The sequence below is a fragment of the Typopeltis vanoorti genome, chromosome 10 (genome assembly GCF_054136105.1).
Source record: "Typopeltis vanoorti isolate ZY-2024b chromosome 10, IOZ_Tvanoo_1.0, whole genome shotgun sequence".
In the NCBI taxonomy this organism is placed as follows: domain Eukaryota; kingdom Metazoa; phylum Arthropoda; class Arachnida; order Uropygi; family Thelyphonidae; genus Typopeltis; species Typopeltis vanoorti.
The window spans coordinates 50115494-50141054 of NC_143558.1; the positions used below are offsets into that span (position 1 = coordinate 50115494).

The window sequence follows — 25561 nt, forward strand, 5'->3', positions numbered from 1 at the left end:
GAACTCTTTTGTAAGCTAGCAGTCTCTGTGGCTGGTTGTAGTTAGGTCACATGATATTTACACTCATATTTTTCACTTCAAGGTAATTTTAATGGAAAGTTTTAATATACTAATGAAATTATTTGAAAAATAGATACAAGAAACCTGATGATTTCAGAGAAATTAATTTTATTGACTACATGCTTCAAAAAATTACAGACAGTACAAAATATATACAGTAAAAAAATAATGAAATAAAAATAAGTGAAAAAATATCTAAAAACTAATATTAAATCAAGGTATTACATTTTTATTTTATAAAAAAAAAACGAGTAAAAAATTCAAGTAGACTTCTAGCAAAGCCTGCTAATATTTGAGGGTATGTAGAATTAAAGACATAACATGCATAATAACTGTGAAATTGGATCAGTACAAGCATTTAGTTTATTATGGTGTTTATTATCTGTTAATAAAAACATTATCCTGGCTACAACGTGAGATTTTACTTTTTTTTTCCATCAAGTAAAATAAGTTTCCATCAAATTGGTTACAAAAAGAAAAAACCGTAAATGAGTAGGAGAAGATGGAATAATCTCCAAACTGTATAAATTTGTTGGAAACATTTACTCAGAGGTTATTAAATTTTTTTAATAAAATATATTCAATTCGTCAGAAAGGACTAAAGTATACTAATGCAATTATTTAAAAAAATAGATACAAGAAACCTGACTATTTCAGATAAATTAATTTTATTGAATACATGCTTCAAAAATAGGTTCAGAAAACGGACGTTATGCAGGGGATGTAGCATTTTGAGTAAAACTACTTATAGAGAAAAGATAAACTTTTACTTTATCACATGTTTTTGGACAATCTATAAACAAGGATCAGTTTCTAAATTAAAGTTATATACATATAAAGATATATACATTATTTGATATGTTAAAAAGAATAAACACAGCATACGCATTATTTTATTACAGGTAGTACAGAATATATACAGTACAAAAATAATGAAATAAAAATAAATGAAGAAATATCTAAAAACTAATATTAAATCAAGGTATTAAATTTATATTTTATAAAATATCGAGTAAAAAATTCAAGTAGACTTCTAGCAAAGCATGCTAATATTGAGGGTATGTAGAATTAAAGACGTAACACGCATAACTGTGACATTGGATCAATACAAGCATTTAGTTTATTATGGTGTTTATTATCTCTTAATAAAAACATTATCTTTGCTACAATGTGAGATTTTACTTTTTTTTTTTTTTTTTCATTGAAAGCTTTTAGGGTAATATTGAAGCTTGTTTTCGATCCTCCCGAGTCAGGGTCACTTGTCGTAATCATCCCCCCCCCCCCCCCAACTTTTAGAGTAATATTCTACTTGGGTCAGTTTCCCACTTACTGGATTCTATTTAGTTGGGTCACATGATTTTCGACCCGAGTCGGGTAAAAAAAAATGAAGCAAAAAACAAAAGGAAATAAACATAGGTAGGCACTGGTTCGGGTTAAATACATTTTTATTAAGCAAATATTGAGGGTATAGAATTAAAGACATAACATGCATAACTGTGAAAAGGGAGCACTACAAGCATTTAGTTTATTATGGTGTTTATTATCTGTTCATAAAAATATTATCCTTGCTACAACGTGAGATTTTTTTTTTCCCATCAGGTAAAATAAGTTTCCATCAAATTGGTTACAAAAAGAAAAAACCGTAAATGAGTAGGAGAATATGGAATAATCTCCAAACTGTATCAGTTTGTTGGAAACATTTACTCAGAGGCAAAGAGCAATATATCTTGACAAGAATAAAGATAATATTATAATAAAATAAGTAAACAAATGTGTATAGATTAATTTTCCACGACATTCGAAAGTTATTATTTGGTAATTTATAAACATTACAAAGCAAAAAACAAAAAGAGATTATTAATTCATATTTTTTCTTACATTACAAACCGTGAGGGAAGGAAACACTTACTTTCTTACTGTACTCTTCTGTCGGGGACGGGTTGAGTCTTCCATGTTTCCGCAACAACAACCTTCAGTTTCTTACGTGACTGGTGAGCTGTCTATATGTTTGTAATCCAGAGTTGACCTTTATTGATGTTATCCATTTAGTTCTTGGTCTTCATTTTTTCTTTTTAATCTTGCATATTGAGCAAGGTTGGGTAGCCTTTTTGATGGTATGCTCTCGACATGTCCTTACCACTGAAGTTGTCTTCTTTTGATCTTTTCTATTAATGAGTATGTATATATATTTTAGATCTTGTCATACAGTTTTATTTGTTTTCTCTTCTGTCCATTTATTTTTCTGAGATTCATATCTCTGCCTTCTTGAGTGTCCAAGTTTCTGAAGCATATAGCACAAAACATATCCCTCTTGACTTTATAAAATTTTACCACTGAAAAGTAACTTCTAAACAATCTGTTTTCATTTAAATTACATTCAGAAATATATGGAACACGTACAAACAACAAAGTTCCAAAACTAAGCGTAAAAAGCTTTTAAAAGAAATAAGGAAACACTGACACCCCCCCTAGCTAGCTAGCTTTCCGCAAATGTTTTTCAAGAGAGCGGACCTATTTGAGATCTCCCCTAATGAACGGGGAACCGGTTGTAACAGTCTGTTTTCATCTGAACAAGTAAACACAAGATAATTCTTTCAGAAATATACCTCGCTTCCCAGACTAAACACCCCAAAAAAAAAAGCTATTTAAGTGACCTAAGGGAAACTGATAATGCATCATGACCTCCCTATTTTTATAAGTGAAATAAGGCACATACGTCCTCTCGTAAAGTACGGTGAAATATATCTACTATTGAAGCTTTGGTGTTCTAACTGTTTGTTCTACGGAGTTGGTAAATGAAAGTCAGTTGCAGGTGTGAAGATTAAACTCCTCAAGAAAAACACCCTTACTATTTAGAAAAACTGTATTGGAGTGCCATATATCTGTACTGTCTCTAAACAAATACGTATGTTGTGTGTTTATTCCGTCAAATTGGTTACAAAAAGAAAAAAAAAACCGCTAATAGTAGGAGAAGATGGAATAATCTCCAAACTGTATAAATTTGTGAGAAACATTTCCTCAGAAGTTATTAAATTTTGTAATAAAATATATTCAATTCGACAGAAAGGACTAAAGTAAAATTATGCAATTATTGAAAAAATAGATACAAGAAACCTGACTATTTCAGAGAAATTAATTTTATTGAATACATGCTTCAAAAATAGGTTCAGAAAACGGACGTTATGCAGTGGATTCAGCATCTTGATTAAAACTACTTTTAGATAAAATATAGACTTTAATTTAGAAAACTGATCGATGTTTATAGATTATCTAAAAACATTTGATAAAGTAAAAAAAATATGCATTATTGGATATGTTAAAAAGAATAAAACACACAACATACGTGTTATTTTTTAAAGCCAGTACAGATATATACAGTACAAAAATAATGAAATAAAAAAAATAAATGAATATATATTTCTGTTTATTGGAATTATATTTTGCTCTGCATTCGTTAAAGAGATAGTCCATTTTTATGTGTCACAGTATACTCTTTTAAATTTTAAAACAATCCAGTCCCTGACTCCCTGGACACACTAATGCAGTGGAGCACTTTAAATAACTCAGGTATAGAAACTTCCCGGATTAATAAAGTCTTACAGTTATATTTTTTCTTTTCTGTCCATTTATTTATTTTTCTGAGAAACAGGGCTGAATATATACCCATATAGATTATATGAACATTAAACTCTTCAAGAAAAACACCTTTACTATTTAGAAAAGCTGTATTGGAGAAAGTTAGCATAAAAGAATGGAATTTTTTTTAGAAAAACTCGATCACTGGGGTATTACGAGAGAGAGAGAGAGAGAGATTGAGACATCAGTGGAATCTGATAGAATAGTACTGAGAATTTTATCCTATGGTATATCAGAGAAAGCATATGCACAAAAATGTTTTTGGAATACTTTTGTTTAATTTCCAAAAGTTGTTAAAAAATTGGAGCTGGCCTCTTCTTTCTTTTATAAAGTCTTCAGTTTCAAGTAGAATGAATAATAATAATAATAAATGTTTCCGTATCAATAAGAATTATATATATATATATAATTTACCACTGAGGAATAACTTCTAAACAGTCTGTTTTTCATTTAAATTACATTCAGAAATAACCCACTATGTCGGCTTTGTAAAGTAAAATTAGAGTTATAATGGTTTGTTTGGGTTTACTATTGGGTCAAAACATGGATCATTTCTGTGCGGGAATATATTTCTGTATATACACTACACTACTTTTCTTTTTTAGAAAAGCAGAATTTTCTTTGCGTCTTTGAAAGAGAAGAGTAGTTGTTAAACAACTACTCTTCTCTTTCAAATATCATTAGATCTACACTAGCTCAATTTGGAATAACGTAACAAATGAAACTCTCTTACACTGATTGGAAAGAAGTCAACGGACGCCCCATGGGTAAGATGCATTGTGGCATGTAACTGTTTGTAGCCAGTATAAATTGGAGGAATATGATTCCCCCATATCAGTGCAATCGTGTCCGGGTGAAATGGCTGCGAGAAGGAGGCGAGATAGGATGCCCTGGTGCAGAACTATCTGTTCAGAAAATTGTTAACAAATTGGGCCATCCCATGTCAACATTCAGCGATACTATACTGAGAGGGAAGTGCAGGAAGTCAACTGAAAATGCTACCTAGAGTGAACGACTCGCCGAACTTGATAGGGTGCAACGAAAGTTGATACTTAAAAACCGCCATTCGTCGACCAACGTTGAATGCAGAGTTCCTGGCATCGACTGGAGCACGAATCTACACAAAAACTTTCAGAACCGAGGCTCACAACATGCGTTTCCATGGTAGGACCGAAATATGCAAACCCACGTTATCCAACCAACATGTGGCGTCGTCTTCAGTGATACAAAGAGCGTGTACAGTGTGACGTGAGGAAGGCTGTGTTATGGAACGACGAATCACGCTGCACTCTGTACAGAGTAGTTGGACGATTGTGAGAGTGGCAAATGCCCGGTGAACGTCATGGTATGGTCCTAGTTTGGCCTCGGACCTCTGGTTGTGGTATCACGAACATCGAACTCTGAGTAGTATCTGAACATTCTGGACAATGCACTGCTTCCTACTTTGTGGCGTTTCTACGGAACTGACAATTGTCTCTTTCAGCAATACGCTGTGTCATAAGGCTGCTGCTGTAACTGCGTGGTTTGTGGACATTCACCACACCCTGATCTCCTCTCTACTGAACATCTGTGGGATGAACTGGAGTTTAAGGTGAAGTTCAGAGATCTCCACCCTACAACAGTCCATAACCTCATTACATGCCTGCAGGAAGAATGGTCCAATATTCCCATTGATTGCTATCGTAAGCTTGTGGAAAGTATGTCCCCTAAGATTGTTGCAGTCATTGCAGCAAAAGGAAGTCCTTCATTTTATTAAGGTGAAATATTTCCTCTGCATCAATCCTATAAAATCCTTTTAGCAACTTAAATGTTTCTATCATACCCTCCTCTTCTCTGCCTATCAACAAACTTCTGCAACCCATAAACTCTCAATCTGTCAATGTAGGGAGCATTCCTCAGACCATTCACCAACTTGGTCACTCGCCTCTGAATCTTTTCCACCACTGCTTCATCTCCAAGCGATCAGACCTGAGCATAGTCATCCAGATGTGGGCGTATCAACGCCTTATGAAGAGAAATCATAAGTTCTTCAACAATCAAGTAACCTTATCAGCTACCTTGGACACCTTAGTAATATGCCTTCCGAATTTCAATTTCTTATTCACCAACACCCCAAACTCCCTAACCTCAGTTTACTGGAGTATAGTTTCATGAATGTGGTACACGGCTTGTAATCTTTTAAATCCCAAATTGAATAACTTTACAGTTTTCCATATTAAACTAACATCCATTATCTTTTGTCCATACTGGCAACTTATGTAAATCATCCTGCAAGCTCTCTACATCAGCTTGATTAATTATTACGCTACCCATCTTTATATCATCATCATCAGCAGTAGCAAACAATTGAATATCATGCACCAGGCTGGATTCCTCAAAAAAACATGGTACTCTAGAACACATTTACTGCATCAGAAGACTAATAGAGGGTTCAAAGGACAAGAACTTACCATTACTTTTGAACTTTATTGACTTTACTAAAACATTTGATTCTGTTGACAGGGAACGACTATGAGAAACACTCAAACTTTATGGCATTCCACCTAAAATTATCATGGCAATCAAGGCACCCTACCAGGGATATCAACCCACAGTACTAGTTAAGACAGGAGCCCTACATGGAGATACTCTGGCCCCATATCTATTCATCATAGTGATTGATTATATTTTTAAATTGATTCAAGTTAAATCTGGAATCCTCATCAAAGACCCATATATACAGATGCACTTTGAAGACCTGAGCTTTGCAGATGATATAGTTCTCATTGACTCCAATATTACAGATTCCCAAAACCACATCAACAGCTTTAGAAGAACCGCAGAAATATTTGGATTAAAAATAAACTCTCAAAAAACAAAGATATCAAAAAATCAGATAGATGGGCACATCTATATAAATCAAAACGATCACCTTGAGGAAGTAGAGAACTTTGTATACCTAGGATCACTAATTTTAAGGAGCTTACTAAGAAAATAGATACAAGGAAGGCCTCTATTAGTAAATAAGTAACTAAAATTATTGTGTTTCGACTTTAAAATTATTCTAATTGTTCAAAGTAAACTTCATTTAATGTGTTTCGAATTAAACTTTTTTTTATTGCTGTAATTTTTATTAACCCTCCCCTCTCTCTCTCTCTCCCTTTTTATTTTGTTTCTCTTTTTGTTGTCTCTTCTTTTCTTTTTGTTTATTTTTCCTGGTAGATCGCGAAGAGCCGCGTGGACACGAGCCGCGTTGTGGCCACCCCTGTTATATTATATTTTATTTTTATTATATATTTAGTATATAATATATCAAATGTATTTTATTTTCATTATAGTGGAAACAGAGAATTTTTTAAGGTTTTATATTTTAAATATAAATTATACGTATTTTTATATTTAAAAGTAAAAAACAGATAATATCCTGTATTTACAATGCTTGTAGAGAACTGGAAATGGACGTCATAAATAGAATTTGAATGTAGTGACGATTGATTATTGGCTTCGTTACAAGAGTGTTTATAATTTGTAGCCGATATGAAATTATATAAATATTAAACATTGTAAAGCAAAAATGTAACAACGAAAATATTAACACATTTTCTTTGTTTATTCTATCTGATTGCAATTTGTATACCATAATAATTTCAGCTTTCAGTTCGTAATTGCGTACATAATATTTTAGCATAGTAGCAGAGTAATTTGCAGCATTCTGAGCCTTTTGACTTTTCGTAATTAAAGATCAAGTTATCATTAGTTAATTTTTCTCCTGTTCATCTCAGTCATGCATAAGTCCCAGGTTGACAGCATAAGCGAAAAATATGTCGTTATTTAATGAACCGTGGTGACAAGTATATGCTAAGAATGCGTCAAAAGTTCAGACGTTACTTGACTGATATAATTCATAAACTGGTTGCATCTGTCTTATTCATTTAGTCTGCGTGAAATATCTTACAGACGTAAACTACATGCAGCCAAGCAGCTCCTGGTCGAAATTAAAACGGCAACAGTATCTCATTCCCAAATAAGTTAAGTTCATGCTGTATAATACTTATTAATTGCGAATGGCAAGTGACGTTCAGTGTAATAATTCTGTTGAACAGTACGCTAATATCCCAAATACCAGATATTTTTATCTCGTACAATGCTCGTTGTTCAGCTAGTAAGTTTAACGTTTAGTTGATGCTTAGAATTCAATACCATCTTGATAGCAATTAAGCCGTATTAAAAAATAATAATTTTCTTACTTCCTGAAAGGAGAAAGGAGATTTTAAATTTATAAAACTTACGGAGAAATATAAGTTGCTTGGGGGAAGAGGGAGATTTACAGGATTGATGCAGACGAAATATTTGCAGTGTGTGTGCGCCCACACACTGCACTTTTCGCTTCACCGTTAATAAATTGCATAGATTCTGAGCGATGTGATGTATACAGTTCATCCGATGTATTTATTCTGTAATTTCATTATCCAACCTAGACTGCTGTTCTATTTGTTTCCATTGATCTGATATGATGTAACGTAATCATCTCTTAAACTAATCGCTTCCAAATGATCATCAGTATTCTATGATCAATGATAAAATATTTTATATGAGTGGCAGAATTCATCAATGACCAATTTAGTTGGGAGCAGCCCCAACAAGAGGGGGGGGGGGGTGATAAGATTTCCCGGGCCCGAGAGTTGTAAGGGCCCAGGCGTAAATTTTTTTCTGCTTCACGCCCCTCACCCCTACTTCAGAGGGTACGTTCTTTTTTCCAGGCTAGCGTTAGCTGTCGACGCCTCTGGGAGATGAAACTCATCTCCCCGCTTATTGGAGGCCTGAAGTGGCTTAAAAAAGTTCCACGTTTGGTCTCTAGAGCAGAGTTTCTGAAGTATGTAAAAATAAATGAAAATGCAAAAATTAAATTAATAACAAAATAGGAATACAAATCTTTATCCGCCCATGGTACGAAAGTATTTTAGGTTTACGAAAAATCTTTCGTGGATGGGAGCTACATAAAAATAAATAAAATAAATAAAAATCAATGATCGCGGCTTTCTTTTTCTAATGAAAAAGCTGGCATCGCACGTGGAAAGAACGCGCAAATCGAAGTTCACTGTCGCTTTCAATAGGCAGGTTGGAAAGGGGTATCGTTTCGTAGCGGTGTTGAAGGATCTAGATTCAAATTCCGTTCAGGAAGCGAGGAACCTTTATAAAGATTTTTCTCTCACAGAACAGAACACATCGGCAGACGCATTATTAAACACCTTATATTAGCTTGGAACTTGGAACTTCTTTGGGAGATGGACTGAGTCCTTGACTCTTCATCCCTTCATCTGATTTTAGCTTGTGTATCAGGAGATTTTTTGGATAATTTACCCTCTCATTGTGAGCATTGTAGATTATGAGCATTAGCTTTCTCTTGCGATGGCGGATTTCGGTTTTTTATATTTGAAACGATCTGAGGGTTTGTAGACCGCTGTCTGTCGAATTAGTTGATTTGGGTGATTATCTGTGACTGTGATTGTGAAGAGTTTTTCTGTAATGTCTGTCATGTAGGTCTTGATATCTGGAAGGTTGGCTTCTTGGTGTAACTGTAGGTTTCTGATGAACCAAGGGGCATTAAATGCCATTTTTAGGCATTTGTTCTGGATCGTTTGGAATCTGTGGGTGTTCTGTTTAGACGTGTGTCCCCAAGTAGGTGAGGCGTAAGTTATCTGAGGTCTTATCACTGATTTGTAGAGGAGAATTTTGTTGTTTATGTTTAGGAAGCTGTTCCTGTTCAAAAGTGGATATAGCTGTGCAATAGTCTGACTTGCTTTGATGGAGACACTATTTATGTGTGTCTTGAAATTTAGGCGCTTATTCAGATGAACTCCTATATACTTGGTAGAGTTGTGCCAAGGGATGACTTTTCCAAACATTTGTATGCTTGTGTTCGGTTCTGCTTTACGTCTGGTGAAAAGTACTGCAGAGCTTTTTCCTGGGTTGATTGCGATACGCCATTTTTTTTTACCAATTCTCTAATTCGTGGACTGCTCTCTGTAGCCTTGTTTGAGGCTAGATGTGGACAGAGGGATCTGGCTATGATAATTGTGTCATCGGCATAGAGAGCAGTGATGGATGGGGACAACTTGTGAAGATCTGCTATGTATATGGAGAACAGTAGGGGGGGGGGGGAGACAGCAGAGAGCCTTGAGGGACTCCAGCCGTCATTTTCCTCTCTGTGGATTTGAGTCCATTGAGTTTTATTTTAAATTTTCTGTTATTCAGATATGATTTGAAGTAGAACTAGTAGTGGTAATGGGATTCCAACTTGGTGTAGTTTAAAAATTAGACCATAATGTCATATTTTGTCAAATTCTTGTGTTATGTCCAGGAAGACTGTGCCAGAATGTTGGTGTCATTCGAATCCTTGTGTGATGTATTCAACGACTCTGTAAATTTGAAGCGTTGTGGAGTGATATTTCCTAAAGCTGAATTTTCGAAAAACCAGGCCGGCGAAACTTTATATCTATATTGGTATAATTGGGGCTGCATTGTCTTTCTAAGCTTTCTGCAAATGCTTCTGCTTTTTCTTCATCATTGGAGGCGACTCTATATTCACCTTGAATTGGAGGAAGTGTGTAACTCTTCGAACGAAGTGATCTGATCATTCTCCACAATGACTGATCCTCTGTGTTTAGGTGATGTATTTTGTTATTCCAAAGTTGGTTTCGGTGGTCCTTTAGAGCATACCGAACCTGGTTTGTTGCGCTGTTAACTGCCTGCTTATCTGTGGATCCATTGTTCTGTGGTATTGTCTTCTTAATCTGTTTTTCTCACGGATAAGACGTTTTCTGTCCTCTGGGAGTTTATTTGGTGGTGCACACTTGGTTATATTTTTTACCTGTGATATTGCTGTTAGTATTTGCTTTTCAAAAGTTTTCGCTGCCTTTTCTATATCGTCAGTGGATGTTATATGTGGAATTGGGCCAGTGTTATCCTGGAAAGCTGAGGGTAGTTGTTTCCAGTTTATAAAGGTGGTGGTGTTTTCTGTTAGATCTTGTATGGCGCCTATTTGCAAAAGGACGGTGTTATGATCAGAGCTTAAGTCGTTAACTGCTTGTATTTGATAGCTGTGCGCAATGTTTTTTGTATTGCTTTTTTCAAGTACATCTGGACGGCCGGTTGCTCCGTAGTGTGTGGGTTCTGTGGGTCCCATTACTGTCATGTTTATTGTAGTGGTATATAAATTCAGTAGTCTGCGTTGTTATTTGAGTTTCTGCTGTTTCATGTGGAATGTTTGGCCTTAAAGTCACCAGCTACGATTACTGCTCTACCTGCGTTTAGTATTTCATCCAGATCTGAATCTAGGAGTTCTTTTTTTTTTTGTGGGTGGGGAGGGGGTTGTAGGCTGTGAATATCCTGATACTGATTGTGTTTTCCATATGTATTTCTGTTCTTGTGGTTTCCCATGTGTTCCGTTTGGGGTTCGGCTATTGTATTATGCTTTATCTTTGTTTTGACAAAGATGGCGGTGCCTCCTCCTCTTGCATGGGATCTGTCTGTACGGTAAGTGCTATAATTGTTGATTCTGACCTTGTCACTTTGACGAAGGTGTGATTCATTTAAAAGGATGATATATGCTTGGGTTTCTGCTGCAAACTCATGTAGTTCCTGCATTTTGTCGGATAGCCCATTTGTTCCAGCTGACAATCTGTAATGATTTAGATTTTCTATTGGCCTTATTCATTAAAGATTTCAACAAGGAATGATTGAGTGTGTCTTAAGATGATATCTTTGGCTTCTTGAGTTGGGTTGGTTTGCCGGAGTTCAGGAAGCATTTCTCCTATGTGCCTTATGTTCTGTAGGATAGGTTTCTTGGTTTGCTGTGACTGCTTTGATTTTGGCTTTGGGTCTTTTAGGTTGGTTCAGGGGTGTAGTTGTGCCAGGGAGACGCCCTGGTACTTTTTTAAAACTATCAAAATTTTTAAATTCATTATAATAAATTATAATTTATTATAATTATGAGGCACTTGAGCGTAAGAATGTGTATAATATGCCCGAGCTAGTACGAAGGACAACAAATCAGAATGGGACAGTTAGTATAAGGCATCAAGATAGGGGTGGGACTAACGGGCTTCTGCATTTCATGTATACTAATGCCAGGAGTATTAGGACCAAGAAGGAAGAATTTTTGGCCTTGGTTGGCTTCCTGGCCACAGGTTATTGGCATTAGTGAAACATGGCTGACAGAAGATGATATAGCTAGTGGGATAGAATGTGAGGGGTATAGTGTGTTCAGGAGGGACAGAGAGAATAAAATGGGGGGGGGGAGTGTTATTGATGATAGCTGATGAACTGCAGCCAAGTAGAATAGAAGTTGAACTGCAGGATAGAGAAAAGAGCACATTTGAGGCTATTTGGCATGAGATTGAGACTAGCAGAATAAAATATACAGTTGGGTGCTGCTATAGACCAGGTGATGGAATAGATGGTGAAGATAATACACATAAGCAAATAGACGCAATGAGTGGAAGGAGGGTAATCATTATGGGGGATTTCAACTATGGTAACATTGATTAGGAGGAGGAGATACATGGGAGGAAGGAATTGGATTTTATGCAGTTATTAAGGGATAACTATCTGCGACAGCATGTAATGGAAAACACTAGGGGTTCGAGAGTGCTTTACCTAGTAATTGCATCTGAAAATTTGACTGTAATGAATAATGACCACGTTGCCACCAATTAGTGAGAGCGATCATAGGGTCTTGACCTGGGAGGTGGCTAAATGTGTGGAATTTTCAATTAAGACAGGGTACATGTGGAATTACCGGGCTGGTAAGTATGGCAAGCTTAGGAGATTGCTTGGTTCAGTGCAATTGCATGTAAAACTGCAAGGGCTGGATGTTGGTAGTGCATGGGAGGTGATTAAAGTGCGTTTGTAGAAGGTAATGGCTGACTGTATACCTGGAATCCGAATAGTAAATCAAGTAGGGATTAAATGGATGAATAACACCATTAAGCTTGAGCTGCAAAAAAAGAAACAACTGTGGAGGGAATTTAAGGAGAAAGGTGACCTGCAGGCACACGAACGGTATAAAGCGCAGGCCAGAAAGGTAACGAGTGTGGTAAGAAAAGCAAAAGCGGATTATGAAAGGGAATTAGCCACGCAAGCTAAAGAGAATCCCAAACAGTTTTTTCGAGATGTTGCAAGCAAAAAAATGTATATGGCAGAATGATTTTAAGGAATGCCGATGGAAGGGAGGTAACCGAATCAGTTGATGTAGTGGAATTACTGACCGAGCACTTTGTAAGAGTATATCATACAGGTGGTGATATTGCAGGAATGCAGGAACCAATAACTCATACGGGAATTGTGGTGAATGAAGTGGAGGTGAAAAGTCTATTACAAAACATTAATGTGAATACATCTGTGGGTTTGGGATTGGATGGTATACCAGCTCGTGTCGTACGTTTAGCGGCTAAAGAATTGTCAGTGCCCTTGACCATTTGTTTAATTTGAGTCTCGGGTCTGGGTTAGTCCCGAGGGGGTGGAAAGAGGGGGAAAATAGTTCCACTGCGTAAAGGAAATTCCAAGACTGCTGTTGCAAATTACCCACCGATCAACATATCAGGAGTCATTGGAGAAAGGTCTTGGAGAAAGTAGTCAAGAGGAAAATACAGGAATGGATAGATGGAAATGGGATACTCTATGGGGGAGAGCATGGTACTGTGAAGGGTAGATCATGCCTCAGTAACTTGCTCACGTTTTATAACACAGTGACGGCTGAACTGGATAAGGGTAATGGGTTTACAGTGATTCTGCTGGACCTTGCTAAGCCCTTTGACAGGATACCACATGGAATTCTAATCAGTAAACTGCAGCATATGAGGATGTATATAGGGTTGGTGAGATAGATAGGAGGGTGGTTGATGGAGAGATATCAGAGAGTAGTTTTTTCAGGAGTAGAGTCCAAAAGATGGCCTGTGACTAGTGGTGTGCTGCAGGGTTCTGTTCTTGAACCACTGCTATTTAATTTGTTCATTAACGATATAGGAAAGGATCTGAGAGGAACTGTTCATTTGTTTGCTGATGATGCAAAGTTGGGTAGAGCAATAGTGAATGCACATGATGTCAAAATTTTGCAGAATGATTTGGATAGTTTGGAGGACTGGGCTAAGGAGAATGGATGTCAATTTAATATGGCAAAATGTAAGGTTATGCATTTTGGGGTGAAAAGATTAGCATCAGTATACCACATTGGTGAAACTGTCCTCCAGGAGATTGATGAGACCAGGGATTTGGGAGTGTTGGTGGATAGGGAGTTGAAGTTTAGTGGGCACATCACAAAAGTGGCTAAATGAGCTAATCAAATCACTTGGTTACTGAAGAATAATTTGACGAGCAGAGGCAAGCAAGTTATTGTTCCTCTGTATGGAGCCTTGATAAGACCCCATCTTGACTACTGTACCCAGATTTGGGCACCAGGGTTTCTTCTTGATGGGGAGGAGTTGGAGAGGATCCAGGGGCGAGTGACCAAGATGAAGATTTGCGGGTTGCAGAATTGGTTGATAGGTGGAAAAGGGTGATGTGATTAAGACATTTAAATTACTGAAGAGTTTCTATAAGATTAATTCAGAGGATATTTTTGAGAACAGGACTGGTGGTGGGGGGACTAGGGGCCATCCATGGAAAGAGTGGGGGATAGAGGGCTATCCATGCAAGAGTGTGGATAGCAAGGGTGTTAGTGCTAGGTTTTTTACTTGGAGAGTTGTGAATGAGTGGACTAAGCTGACAGAGTCTGTTGTGGGTGCCATGACTGTGAATGAGTTCAAGGCGAAGTATGATAGATACTGTGTGAGTGTTGAATAGTTGTTCTTGACATAATGTTAGTGCCGCCCTCGATGAGTCTAAGGACTCCTTGGAGTTGCCTATAATAATAATAATGAGACTTATAATGCATTTCTAGCTTTCGGTCAAAAAATAGCTTGCCGCTCTTGTCATTTTCGTTTCAGAAAACAAGGCAATCTCTCTGCCATATGGCCGTCGCAATAATGCCGGCCTGGTTGGCCGAGTGGTTAGCGTATCCGCTCTCCACCAAAAGGCTGCAGGTTCGAATCCCGCCATGGGCATGGATGTTTGTGATTGTCTGTGAAAGCACTAGTGGTGGTATTCGGCGGTAGATAACATTGGTGTCAGATGATGAAGGTTGGTGGAGTAGTGAGATGAAGAGTTGATGCCCTCCCTCGATGAGTCTTTGGACTCCCTGGAGGTGTGATATAATAATAATGATGATGCCAGACTTCGTGCTCTGGATTTTTTTTGTTTCGAAGGTAGAGCCCTGGCGCTATTTCTTTTAGGACTACACCCCTGGGTAGGTTGGTTTGTTACTTCAGCATATTTTCTTCCATCCATTGTGGATACTGTGGTTTTATGGGAGGATGTGCGTTCTTGTATAGGTTTGCTGGTTTGGAGTTGAGTCTTTTGGTTTTGAGAAAATGCTATGCAGTCCCTATAGTTTGCAGGGTGTGGGCCTCCGCAATTTGCACACTTTGCTGGTTGTGTGCGGGGCTTTTTGACATTCATTTGTTGCGTGTTTGCCACCACATTTAACATATCAGTAATCTGCCTTGCAGTAGCGTTGTGAGCGGCCAAACTTTTGACAGTGATGGAATTGCATTGTTGTTTGTTTATGTTTTAGCGATTCAGTCTTTATGACTAAAACACAAATAGTCTGAAGATCGTATATATGTTTCTGGTCTTTATTGATCTCTACCAATATTAGGGAATATGGGGTTTTATCAGCTCTACGCATTCGATTGACTTTTGTAGGTGTGAAGCCTTTGTTTTGGAGATCTGCTTGTACTTCATCTGTTGTAATGGACTCTGTCACCCCTCTGAGCACAACTTTAAAGTTATTTTCACTATTGAGTGCAAATGTGTGGTAGCGAAGGTTGTTATTATCCAGAAATTTTGTTAGTTGTCTGTAATCAGTGGAAGTTTTTGGCTGGATGCGAATTCCTTCTTCTGTATTAGTGGCTTTTGTAAATGATATTTCTAGAGTTCGGAGTGAATTAACAACTGATGTCCAATGATTTTTATCCCTTAGGATGACTGGTATTCTCTCTTTTGAGTTTGTATTAATACCAGTCTCCATTTCTACTGGAGACTAATTCTCCAGTAGAAATGAAGAAACGGGTGATTCTCTAGTAACGGAAATTTTCCTTTTTTTTTTTTTGAATCTTTTAACGGTTTGGAATTCTTCCTCTGTGTCAGTTGTATCCAATATATGAAGGGCATTATTTTGGGATATTTGTGCATCCTCAGGATCTAGTGACTTCCCCGAGCTTCGCTATCCGATGTCTACTGCCGTCATTTTCCAGACTGTCGTTTGTGACAATTGAGGGGGGGGGGGACGTGTCATAGAGTTTCACTTTTCCCGGCCACCTACTACTAAGCACCTCACCCAAGCGGATAAATTCCCGATAAACGTCCTCAAATTTTGTCTCGTTTGTCAGTTTTTCCATGTCTATGTCTATCAATTATCAAAACTGAAGTTTGAAAAGCAAGTCCAAGAACCTAAATGTGAAATCCGGTAGATCAAATCGATGATCTACCAGCAAATAGAGATCCCGTAGTCAAAAAAGGAAGAAAGCTTACCTTTAAATAGTTTGATTTCCTCTTTTAACACGGCCAGACATCTTTCAATCAAAATTATTAAAATGGCGAGATCTAAACTCGCTACCGGCAAATGACCCTCACTCACTACCCATCTTTTATATATATATATATATTTTTTTTACAACTCTCCTTAATTTATATGTCCCAAACAAACTCCACCTTATATTAACTTAAAACTAGGTTTAGAGGTCATTGGATGCAATACTCGTTTCCTTTATTCGAATGGTTACTCCATCTAAAAATTAAAAATAAAAAAAAATCCCGAAATCCCGACTTATCATGATGAGTTTTGTGTTTTTGTAATGCACGTCATTCTGGTTTGGTATGACGAAATATCGTTAGAGCAAAGTGTCATTTTTGTGTTATCATGAAGAGTTTTCATTTGAGGAAAGAGTATTTTTGTATGACACACTTTTTATAATACTTGGCCGTTTCGTAAACGTTAAACTTAGTTCCATGGATTATTATTGTTAATATACATTGTCAGAAATCATTTCGAAACTCAATAACTTCTTTCCAAATCACCATTAAATAAGAGAAATTCATTTAAAAACATAGGCGAAACGATACTAAACATGTACATACGCAATTTCAGAGTTTGCAAATAAAGATAAAATTAACGCCAACACACGTTTGCAATCGCGTTGGTGTTCCTCATGTAAATTTTGGGATACAGTTAATGTAAACAACACATGTTTAAAATGTGCTTGAAAAAATATAAAATGCTCGCTAGTTTTATTTCAGATAAAACTCACTTCAGACGTGACGAAACTTTAACAGTTCGCCTCGCACCTTTAGCGAGCCAGAAAGGAATAGAGAAATTTATTTGAGCAGGGAAGTGAGGGGGGGGGGATATGAGTGTTGCATTTTAGATTAAGTCTCTGTTCAGATCTCTTTGTTCGTAAAGAGAATTATTGAGCATTTTGTTATTAAGTTAATTTAATTTTTGGCAGAAAATAACCAGTAATTAGAATTTTTTTAGCAGTCTAATACAATCAAACAAATGAGTTAAGGTCAAAATGAAAGGGATAACCATGTACCGTTTAGAGGTTTGGCCAGCTTCAGCAGAAGAGCGACCTCGATATTGACCGACTCAGCCGAGCGTCAAGTTATTATTATTATTATGTAACACCTCCAGGGAGTACAAAGACTCATCGAGGGAGAGTGTGGCAGCAGCATCGAACGATATACTCCTTCCAACTGCTAACCATGCTCAAACTTGCTTAACGTTTTGCTAAGCCATTAGTAGCAGAGGCTCTACCAATCGACCAACCTTTGCTGGCCTAGAGATACTCACCTAAATGCTTTGGATCACCATTAAGCCTTTAGAACAGTCTTGATGTGCATCTCGTTATTTTAAGTAACGCAATTTATGATAACACAGTCAGATGTTGTGACAGGCCTGGTAATGTGGAGAATAGTGACCATGAAATGTATAAGCAAATTAGCCAATTAAATAGAAAAAGAATGATCATTATGGGTGATATCAATTATGGCAATATAGATTGAGATGACGAGTAAGCAACTGGAAGTAACGAAAATGAATTCCTCAAGTTTTGGAGGGACAACTATTTCAGACAGCATATAATAGAAGGCACGTGATGCAGGGTCTTGGATTTCATCATTCCATTGGAGGATGTCATTATAAATGAAATGTCAAAACTCCCTCCACATGGTGAGAGTGACAATAAAGTGATTACTGGGTGGTTGCCAGCAGTGTGAGGACTTTTGTGAGGAAAAGGTATATGTGGAACTACAAGACTACTGATTATGAGAAGCTCAGGAGACAGCTTGGAGCTGCAGCATGGAATGAGGAGTTGGGTGGAAAGGAGATCAGTACTGCATAGGTGATATTCAAGAACTATCTAGTAGAAGCAATGTCTAAATGTATTCCAAAAGTCAGGAGGTTAAATAAGGTAGGTGTGAAATGGATGAATGAAGAGATTAAGCATGTGATACAGAGGAAAAAGGCATTTCCATAACAAGAGTGATAATAATCAATTCCACAAGGATTACAAAGAACAGGCAAGGAGGATGACTTTATTGGTAAGAGTAGCAAAAGTGAGGTATGAGCAGCAGTTAGTTAATGAAGCCAAAAAAAGAAACTAGTGACCTCTTTCGATATGTAGCCAGGGAAAAAAAAAAAGAATGATTATGGTAGGATGAATTTGATTGGCCAAAATAGTATAAGGACACCTGCAGAGGATATAGTTCAGATATTTAATAAGCAGATTGGATTGTAAAGGTCTTTCATCCTTGTGAATGTGACAGTATGGAGAATTTAAGAGCAGTGGATGATGTGAGTGAGCAAGAGGTATATGGGAAAATGAGCAAACTTGATGTTAATAAGGCTGTGGAACTTGATGATATATCACCACATATTTTGAACAAATGTGCTAGGGGGTGACATCTGCCTTGACATGTTTATTTGATGAGTTTTACCTTGAGTCAAATTCCAAAAGAGTGGAAGGAAGGAAAGATTGCACTGCTTCATAAGGGAGGCAACAGAACTCAAGCATCAAATTATAGGCCAATCTGTGTATCAGGTGTTATGATTAAAGTGTTAGAGAGGCTAGTGACCAGAATCTAGAATTGAGTTGACAATAGTGGTATTATCTTTGTTGGTGGACAGTATGGATTTGCTATCTACTTACTTATAACGAGGCAACTGACAGCTGTATTGGACGTGGGAGATGGATATATAGTGGTATGCTTAGATTTTACAAAAGCATTTAATAGGCTGCCATGTGATAAGTTGGTAGTCAAACTAGAGGCAGGTGGGGTTTGATATTGGAATAGTGCACTTAGCTATCTGATAGGTATCAGTAAGTATTGTATGGGGGGGACATCATCCCCCCATACAATGTGAGGAAAGTCACTAGTGGTGTGTCTCGAGGGGTCTGTTTTAGGGTCATTGATGTTTAATGTTGTATGTTAATAATATTGGATAAGATTTGAATGGGGATATTCAGTTGCTGAAAGATGATGCAAAGTTGGGAAGAACTGTGAGGAGTGGAGCAAATATTGTGGCCATACAAGAGGACTTAAATAGACTGAGAGAATGGGCACTAGTGTGGGGATGCCAGTTCAATGTTGCAAAATGTAAGGTTTTAAAATTTGGAAAACAAAGATGGGATGTAGAATTTACTCTTGGTGATATATTGCTGGAGGTGGAGGAAATGAGGTGATTGTGGATATGGATGTAAAATTTAGAGGGGGACAAATTGCCAGAATTTTGAGGACAACACAAATTCTGGCAATGATGTGTATGACTTGTAGAAGTGAAAAGATTCTGGTTTCATTGTATACAGTCATAATTAGGCCACATATTGACTACTGTGCACAGATCTTATTGCCTGGTTTTCAAAAGGATGTAGAGATATTGAAAAGGGCCCAGAAGTGATTGACTAAGGTAGTTTCTGGTCTCTGTAATGTTGAGTATGAAGAAAGGTTGAGAAGATGCAATTTATAGAATCTAATGGATAGGAAGAAGAGGGGTAATATTCAAGTTGGTAAGGGGCTGTATAGCATTAACATTGAAGAGGTTTTTTTATCAACTGGGAGATGGGGGGAAGAACAAGAGGCCAGCCCTGGAAGTTGTATAAGGAGGATGTGAGCAAGGGAGTGAGAATCAGATTTTTTTGCATGGAGAGTTATGAATGATTGGAATGCATTTTCTGAGGGTGTGGTAACTGCAGAGAATTTGGACATATTTAAGGAACAGTGTGATGAACTGTGTGTGACAAAAGCCCATGATGAGTCTTTAATGCCATGTGGGTGTCTTCAAATAATAATAATAATTAACTGCTCATTGATTACTTCAACTATATCCTCTACATTGGTTTCCAGTCTGAAAGTGTAATCAACTATCATAATTCTTCTATAGTCATTTTTCTTCCGCTTCACACAAAATTAAAGAACCCACCAGTACTTTTCTTATATTGATTTGCTAATTTCTTCTCATACTTCTCTTTTGCTTCCTTTACCAACCAAGTCACCTTCCTGCCATTTGTACTCTTCATGCAACTGACTATTACCAACATTCATCTTATGTTGCTTCCACAGTTCCTTCTTCTTCCACATTTTTTGCTTAATCTCTTCATTAATCCATTTTACTTCAGAATTTGAACATGGGCAGGAGTCATATGGGGGATCTTGAGAAGAAAGGATTTATATAGAATTACAAGAGAAATTATTGTGATATACTAATGAACTATACCATGAATGGATTAATCTCAAGGAAGAAGTACACGGGATTTAATTTAGGAATATTTGATAACAGAAAGTAAATCATATTCCTAAGGTAAGACAAATAAATAGATTGCAGGTGAATTGAATGACTGGGAGGAAAGAATCAAATAGGAATTGCAGATGTGCATGAGGAGTATAAGCAGTGCTTTTTTTTTTTTTTTGGCACAGTGGCATGGTGTACAGCACCTTTATTAACAGTGATGTATATATGCAGATGTGATTCATTTACAAATGTTCAATATTTAGTCATTTTTTTAAATGTTTACCTAGTGTAGTTTAGCTTTTTTAATGAAATTTACATTTTTCACTACGTCTGTTGTTAAGATATTTACTAAAAACTTTTTTATTAAAAATTATCGTATACATTTTACCTATTTTTAATTAATTTATTTATTGGTATCATCAAATACAGCAAAATGGGACTATTTACATCTATTACAAACCAAGATTTAAATTGAGCAACCATTGCACTGCTCTTTTTGTAGCCTGATGTAATTCTGCTATTATTATTATTATTATTCAGGCCTCCATGGAGTCAAAAGACTCATCGTGGGAGGTCCTTCCTAAGAACATAAAGTCTGTCAAGACTCATCAAGGGGAGGTCCCCCCTAAGAAACACAAAGTCTATCATACCACTCTTTAAACTCATTGACCGTTCTCGCTCCCACCACTCCATCAGGCAATGCATTCCACGATTCAACCACCCTCTACGCAAAGAAACCACTCCTTACCCTCTTGCTCACAGTTTCCTTTCATAACTTCCAGGGATGGCTTCTTGTCATCACTCCTTCCCGCTGTTCAACCAAGCGAAAGAACTCTCCAGTGTCAACCCTGTAACCACCTCTCAACAGTTTAAAAGTTTCAATCATATCACCTCTCCTTCTTCTATCCACCAAACTCTGCAGTCCACATTCCCTCAGCCGATCCTCATAACTATGCTTGTACAGTCCTGAAACCATCTTTGTCATCCGTCTTTGTATCCTTTCCACCAGGAATTGGAAAGGACTCCACTATATGACACATACCTATTTTTAATGCACTTGTACAATTAATTTATGCTTAATGAACTGTGTTATATACTTAATTTGCTGTTCTTATTCCAAAATCAATATCACACTATGAATTAAAAATATCACTAAATATTTTTTAGTAATAATAGTAATAATTTTTTTCTTTTCATATCCTTTTTAATTTCAATTTTTTCTACAAGCAAAGAATAAGTACCATACTATTGTTTTACAAAAAGATCACTAGGTATTCTGTAAGCCAAAAAAGTGATCAATGTAGTAGAGAAGAAAAAAACTGAAATACAAAAGGAAACTAGCACTGTTATCCAAGGAGAATCTTAAGGAGTCCTTCCATTATATTATTATTAAAAGGAGTTCCTGACTCCCTAGAGGTCATACTATAGGGAGGTCATACTATCTGCACTAGCTGTAATATCTGTTCTTGAATTCATTCACACTACTTGTACCCACTGCACATCCAATGGCAATACATTTCAATCATGCACCACTCTATGAGAGAAAATTCTATCCCTCACCCCTTTTTGAGAACATTGAGAGAGAGGGTGTGGAAAGGAAGCTCTCATGTACTTTCCACACCCTCCATAAAATGAAAAATTCCATCTATTGAAATCCTGTATGATTCGTCAGACATTTTTAAATCTCAATCATATAATCCCTTTCTCCTGTTTGCAATGTCTGCAGTCTACAAATTCTCAATCTGTCTTCATAATTAGTATTCCACAACCTGATATCATTTTTAACACTCTCCTTTGCACTCTCTCCACTTGTATCTGAATCACCATGGAATCCAGGAGATATGAACCTGCATGCAGTAGTTTACATGAAGTCTTATCAAGACCTTGTAAGGCAAAATGCAGTTATCCTTTGAGTTGTATTTCCAACCTTGGCTATATGGCCATTGAACTATAACTTCTTGTCTACTAAAACTTCAAGATCCATAGCCTGATCAGCTTCTTCTAGCATAATCCCACCAATATAATACAACATTGGATATCCAATTACACCAAAGTGCATGACTTTACATTTGCTAACATTGAACTGACCCACAGTTCCAGCATATTCAAATCATTCTGCAAGTATTTCATATCAGTAGCTCCTGATTACCCTACTTATCTTTGCATCATCAGCAAATAGCTGTATGTTGCCTGTTCCTCTCATTGTCATGATCTTTGTGGCATACCACTGATTACTATGAATCTTGTACACTCACATCCCCCATATATATCACTTTTTGATGTCTGTCAGTTAGCTATTCTCTTATTCATGTTGTAACTAAGGCAAGGAGAGTGGATATTACTCTGGGTGCAACAGTCAAAACTACAGTAAAAAATAAAAAAGGTATTTTTTGTTATTCAACATATTAATGTTTATTAATGTATTGTTTTTGAAAAAATGATATATAAATAAACATTAAAAACTAGACATTCTAGATTTATTATATGACTTCTTCTTTTTTATTCAATAAATTTCAGACTTCATGGATCATATGAAGCATTGAAAGGAGGTACAACTTGTGAAGCAATGGAAGATTTTACAGGTGGAGTTACGGAATTCTTTGAGTTGTCAAAGCCACCAGCCAATTTGTTTCGTATTATGCTGAAGGCATTTGAGAGATGGTCATTAATGGGATGTTCCATTGAGGTTGTGTTTAAATAATTTAAAGCATTTTTAATAACACACATTAGTTAAAATAACAAAAATAAGTATATATAATGAAACCTCTGTTTTTCACTGCATAACTTGAGCCCTGCTAATTTTATATCCATTTAAAGTTTAATCTTATCTTTTAAGGTATTTTATGGGACTGATGATAAAATAAGTATACACAAATTAACAAAGCGTAAATTCAGTAATAAAATTCAGATTTTTATTATATATATATATATGTTACCGCTAAAGTGCGAAAACTGTTAATGTGCACATTACCTAGCTAATCTGCAGATTAACTGATTTGCTCCGTTAACGTGCGGAATCAAGAGTTTTCCGCATTTTACCTAGGTAATGTGCACATTAACGGCTTCCGTATCGTTCAAGTTCAAAAGTTTGTTTCTCTCATTTCCTTTCCCTACTCCTTCCCCCCTCTCCCTCCACTTTTAGTTTGGTTTTTTAATAAGTAAACATAATTTTATCATATGTTTTTTTTCTTAATTGTAATAATATTTTAAACCGTTTGATTCCTTGTATTATATTAATTGATTGATGATTGATTCTATCAACTAATTTGTTGATTGTTTGATTGTATTAACTTGATTCTGTAGATATCAAAAAATAAATAAATAACATTGTGTTAATTTAAGTGTACAGAAACGTTGCTGTTGTTCCAGCAAAGATCTTATTTTCACTTTAACGAGTGCCTAGTAGGTAATGTGCAGATTACCTAGGTAATTTGCAGATTACCTAGGTAATTTGAGAAATGAAACAATTTTCTGCACATTAACGGATCACTGTAGTTAATCTGCACAATACCTAGATAATCTGCAGAATAACTGATTTCTGCACTTTAGCGGTAACATATATATATATATACACAACTTAAACAACTCCATCAAGACATCGAATTAACCATGGAGATGGAAGAAAATGGATCTCTATGTTTTTCTGGACATTAAACTTACCAAAGCATCTGAATCCATAAAAATCTCCATCTTTAGAAAACATAATAGATAGATATCTGCATGCGTCCTCGCATCACTATCCGGGACAGAAGATGGGTATCAATTCAATTCTAGCGCATTGTGCTAGATCTGTACAGTAAGATGAAGAGGAATACTTAGATATTAAAAATGAGCTACAGCATCTTAAAAGGACCTTCAAAAACAATGGCTACTCTTCAAAAAGTATCAATAAACAACTATACTACCGTCAATAAAATAACGTAGTAATGCAGGATGACCGTCAACAAAACAACGTAGAAATACAGGATGACCCCAAAGGCTATATTTCCTTGCCATACATCAGCATGCTCTTCAAGAAACTAAGTAGAATTTTAAGTTTAACATAAAAACGTGCTTCTCTACTCTTCCCAAACTAAGATCAAGTTTAAGCAATCACAAACAAGCTCACAACCATCATCTACAATTCCCAGGTGTGTACAAAATTACATGTGACTGCGGGAAACCATACTATGGCCAAACGGAAAAGTCCATCCTCCTACATTACTAACTATTATAATAACGGAATTAACTCGCGTCAATTATTCTTTATTCGTAGAATTTTCGCCTGAGTATCACAGGCATCATCAGTACAGGTACAAGGCTAATTAAACAATAACTGTATATTCACAAAGCACCACCTAAGTAGCTAAGGTTAAATTTCCTAAATTTATTTAATTATTATTATTATTTATTTATTTTATTATTATTTTTTAATTATTTAAATTAAATTATTTAGTTATTAATTATTAAATAATAATTATTTAATTATTCAATTATCATAATTTTAAAAAAATTTGTCCCTTTTTTTTTAATATATATATATGTGTATACAATTATATGTTAGGAAAGATTTGCTGCTTTATAAAGTACTATCTCCCACAAGGGGGAAAGACGTAGACCATCGGATCTGTTTAGGTTAGGGGAGTGAAGTAATGTTTCACATGTTTCTTTGTATAGCCGTTCCATTAGGAACCAACTTTTGTGAATGACTTTTGTCTCATTCCACTTAACTTTATGTCTGGTGTTGATGGCATGTTCTGCAATTCCAGACTGTTCGGGTGTTCTTCTAACCAGACCTAAGCATATCTTCCTGTTTGTCCAAAATATGATAATCCACACAAGCAGGGAATCTGCTAGACACCTGGATAGCTGAGATGTGGGAGCTTGTCCTTTGGAGTCATTAGGAAAGTGGAGATTTTTCAGACGGGTCGAAAAGTCACACAGATATTTAGTGGTTTTAGCACCTTAGCTATGCGTTCACTAACCCCTTGTACATAGGGGATAGGTATACGTGTAGGTTCT

The 25561-nt window shown here is 36.3% G+C and overlaps 1 protein-coding gene across 1 annotated transcript in view; it reads left to right on the top strand.

Annotated features, from left to right (window-relative positions):
- Positions 1-25561, top strand: part of LOC150102409 (calpain-B-like) — a 913019-nt gene that overhangs the window by 688124 nt on the left and 199334 nt on the right. Inside the window, exon 8 of the mRNA XM_090399770.1 lies at positions 23078-23246. Within this exon, the coding sequence (XP_090255896.1) occupies positions 23078-23246 (169 nt within the window). The remainder of the gene's footprint in view (positions 1-23077; positions 23247-25561) is intronic.